Source organism: Rhincodon typus, chromosome 41 (genome assembly GCF_021869965.1).
Source record: "Rhincodon typus isolate 14 chromosome 41, sRhiTyp1.1, whole genome shotgun sequence".
In the NCBI taxonomy this organism is placed as follows: domain Eukaryota; kingdom Metazoa; phylum Chordata; class Chondrichthyes; order Orectolobiformes; family Rhincodontidae; genus Rhincodon; species Rhincodon typus.
Window position 1 is genome coordinate 5,884,748 of NC_063372.1, and position 4,376 is coordinate 5,889,123.

The window sequence follows — 4,376 nt, forward strand, 5'->3', positions numbered from 1 at the left end:
GTGGGAGGGGTCTTTGATGATGTTGGCTGCCTTTCTGAGGCAGCAGGAAGTGCAGATGGAGTCAATGGATGGAAGGATGGTTTGCGTAATGGACTGGGCTGTTCACAACTCTCTGTAGTTTCTTACGGTCCTGAGCAGAATAGTTGCCATACAAAGCTGTGAAGAATCTGGACAGGATGCTTTCTATGGGGTATTTGTAAAAATTAGTAACAGTTTTTATGGATGTGCCAAATGTCCAAAAAGGTTGGTGAGAAAACTTTACAAAAGCCGCAGACTGCATAATGCTGCATGTGCATTTTGATCAGAAAGCTTTCCCCTGTCCGATTTGTTTTTGCCTGAATCATTGTGCATGACTCTATTAATACAGCTCACTGTTAAGCTGGAGCCTGGACACGCCAGATAACACTGCAAAGACTTAGGATTCCGCAGAACTTGTTTGACCTTCCCAACTTGCACATTAGATGACTTGGTCATCTCACATTATATTTGCAATGTATCTTCTGGTGACAGGTTACAATGCACTAAGGAAATTGAAAATTCTCCAGTGGGAGAATGTTATGTTTTCCAACTGTACTAATATAGGGAAGTGAGTTCTCCATCTAATTTATGTTTAGCGCACATGGACATATTACCAAAGAGAACTCCAATATCAGCTATGAGTGATCTGAGCAGGGTAACTGTATTAACAATCTCGACTGAATGTTGTAAATTCTAACTGAATGACAGTATTTGTTTTGTAAATGACCCCGTTCATTTGAAAAAAAGACCTTCCAGTAGCTTGCATTCTGTTAAGTTTCTCAATGAATAATTAAGATAATCCTTTTCCTTTCCTTAGTCTCTTTTAATATATTAAACACCATTGGATTTTTTTAGAAAGGCTACGATTTTAGTAAAGACAATTCTGTTTTCTCAATTTGCTTTATGCCAAGGGTGTGTTTATGGGACATTACAATATTGGACCAGTTACTGTTTAGTAGCAAAATAATCTATTATTTTGTTAAGTTTTCCAATAGAATTAAGTTATTCCAAGTTCCTTTTCTTTTATTGTATTTTAACTCTATTGTTCGAATAAATTGTGTTTTGCTTAATTTAGAGTAGTTTGACCAATTGAATTGCATCTGGAACACAGCACCTCAAACTCACCTTTAAAATAAGAAAAAGCTAGGGTCTAGGCTACCTTTTTTAATATATTTTGAGGGGGTCTGGTCTGGGGGTCCATAACAATATTGCACATGTAATTTTCATTACAACTAATTTTATAATATGACCATAACTGATACACCTAATACATAATAAAACAAACTTTTATTTTCATACAGGGCACTGAAATTGTTGCCAGAGAGAATGTAGATAAAAATATTCAGCGTAACCTCCAATATCATGGGTACTTGGATGCAAAGAAAATGGAGTTTAAATCAGACAAAATGAGGAAATACTACGTGGAGAAACTTCAGGGCTCAGCAGTAACCCCACAAGATATAGAGTTCGAGCACTTAGTTGATGCCTTTGAAACCAAATCCATCAGACAGCAAAGTATGAAAATTATTGAAGACATCTCCAATGGAAATGATCAAGAGGGAAGTATGAACATATTCACACAACAGAGTGAAGATGATACACATGCGGAAGGATCTAATGATCTAATTGAAGATAGTGAGAAAGTTATGGAAGGCCGTAGAAGTGAAACTTTAGAACAGTTGGAATTGGTGAGTAAAGAAAAGGACACAGAATATCATGAAAGCAACGACTGCAAGGAGAAAGAACAGAACAAGTTAATATTAGAGGTAAGTGAAGTTACTTCAGGGGAAACTGTACAAAAAAGGGAAATTAATGAAGAGAAAAATGAGGGAAACGAGGATGGAACAAAAGAGGAAATATCCAGTGAAGGGTTTTTGAGTAATGGGGTGGAAGGGGGTGAAAGAAAGCTATTTGCATATGAAGCTCCGAGTCAAAGAGACGAGAAAGAGCTAGACAATGAACATCTTGTAAAGAATGAAGAAATGGACCAGGGGCTACAATTATCTGTCAATGAAGTAAATGAAAGAGAGGATAGCAGAACAAGAGAGGAAGAGAGTGTTAAAGAAGAGGTAAATGCAAGAGAAAGTCTAACACAAAAGGACAACAAAGAGAGGAGTGAAACAAATGCAAATTTAGACCTGAGAAAGCAGCAAACTGTAACTGACGGGAAGGTACACGTGGATGGGGAAGAAACACAGAATGGGGATGGTGCTGAACAAAACACTGGTGGAAAGGAAAAGGGGGCATTTGACATGTTGGAGCAACTGTTTAAAAAAATAGTGACACGGCAGAAGAGTTTATCAGACAGTGAGAGGCAAATGAGCAAGGAGGATTATATTGATAGTCACAAGGATGAAATAAATGGGGAAAGAGGAGATGAAATAAAAGAACAGGATGAAGAATATGTACTTGCAAAGGAAGCACAGCACAGGGGGAAAGAGAGCAAAGGAATAGAATCAATAAGTGCTGAGATTGAGGAGGAAATGAATGAGTTGTCTCAGAAGGGGCTAGTCGATGGTGAACTTGAGCTGACGTTCCCAGAAAGAAAGGAGACAATGACCGAACTCATTGAAGAAGCTGCACGACTCATGACAGATCTATCCAATGAGGAAATGCAAAATTCAACAGAGAGTATTACATCTGAACCTGAAATGGATACATATGGTCAAGAAAGCAAAACAAAGAATGAACAAAATCCTGAGAACACAACAACTAATGATGATGTGGAGTTGAGGGGAAATTTAAATACCAGTGAGAGCATCAAGCAACATCTTAAACACAGTGATACCTGCCAGGTTTCATAAGACTCTGGTTTATCACCTCTGACATATTGAAGCCCAGCATAGGGGAAAGGCTTCTTCAAGGTTACGTGAACTGTGCACAAGTTTGAATAGTATCTTTAAATCGTCTTAATGTCAATTCTTTCACTTATAATAACCTTTTTTATTTGAAAAGTAAATCTCTCAATAAAAGTAAAAAGGTCCAAATTAAGTGGAAACATAGTTTTATTTTTCATTCTCTGATACTCTGTCTCAGGCTTGTGAGTTTATTTGGCAAGGGAGTAATTAAATATGCATCCCATATTCATGATAAAGTTTATGTTACTCGGCTACTTTACCTGTTATTATAGAGTATTCGGTGTAATGTATATCATTGGATAATGAACAAAAATACCCAGTCATGAACAAACCTTGAATCTGTTTCTTTCCCCAAACGCCACTGTTGACTTCCGAATTGACATTGACTCGATAACTATCTGTCTGTCTATCTTTCACTCTAGCATTTATCAGGGGTCATAGAAGCATATATATTCCCAAATCAAACCTCAAAACATACAACAATTATGATGAAGGTTAGAATCCTGATAAGTTATAACTTGAGTCTTCTTTCTGTTGAGGCTGACTGACTTACTATGTGCTTCCACTCTGTTCTGTGTTTGTCTTCAGTTTTCATTATCCCTGATTTTTCCAGGAAGATCCCAGGTTCAGTAGCTAGTACATGCTGAGTCAGTTTTGTTCCTGGGTTAGTCAGCGCAAAAAACAGTCAAGGTTCCTCCTTTTCATTGCCTACCCCATCCCCATATCAAAATGTTGATGTGTAGACACCTGGTGAAGATGGAATTGGATTTTGTTGGAAGTCTAATGACACTCGCTGTCTAGGCTCATGTGTAAAAGATTAACTGGAGAGCTGCTGGTATGGCAGGAAATTTGTACAAACCCGGACAAATGTCCCTAGGATCTGAAGAAATTAGCTGTAAATTGGTACGAACTTGTACAACTGTCATGAAAATTTCATTTGATCTCTACAAATTTACTGCCAGTATCAGTGTAAGTTTCTCTGGCATTAATGGAACTGTATTCAGTCTCAGCTGGTACTTTTACAAAAGCAAGAGGGAATACTTTGGAAGTTTTTAGGTTGGAATCACAGAATCTCAACCTTTCAGTGCAGCTGCAATCTGTATTGGAGATGTTTTCAGCACATTTCAAGCTTCTCTACCTACAATTACCTGTTAGTTATTTTGCATCATTTTTTGGCCTCCATTCCTTAGCCAAAATGGCAGATAATTAGGTAAAAGGTAAATGCTACCCATGTAACCACACGATCAAGGAACAAGAATAAGCTACTCGGTCCTTTGAGCCTGCTCAGCTATTCGATAAGATTTTGGCTGATCTGATTTTAATCTCAACTCTACATTCCTACAAACCCCTGGTACTCTTTCAGCCCCTTGGCAATCTAGAATCTATCTTCCTCTGCTTTAAAAATAATTAAAGATTCTGTATGTGCTGCCTTTTGAGGAAGGGAATTCCAAGACTCTCAACCCTCAGAGGAAAAAAAAAAATCCTCATTTCTGTCTTAAA

The 4,376-nt window shown here is 37.7% G+C and overlaps 1 protein-coding gene across 1 annotated transcript in view; it reads left to right on the forward strand.

Annotated features, from left to right (window-relative positions):
- The window catches only part of LOC109925776 (leucine-rich repeat flightless-interacting protein 2-like), a 26,979-nt gene extending 23,974 nt beyond the window's left edge, over positions 1-3,005 (forward strand). The window contains exon 4 of the mRNA XM_048618851.1: positions 1,320-3,005. Coding sequence (XP_048474808.1) covers positions 1,320-2,822 — 1,503 coding nt within the window. The 3' untranslated portion in view covers positions 2,823-3,005. The remainder of the gene's footprint in view (positions 1-1,319) is intronic.
- The last annotated feature ends 1,371 nt before the right edge of the window (positions 3,006-4,376 follow it).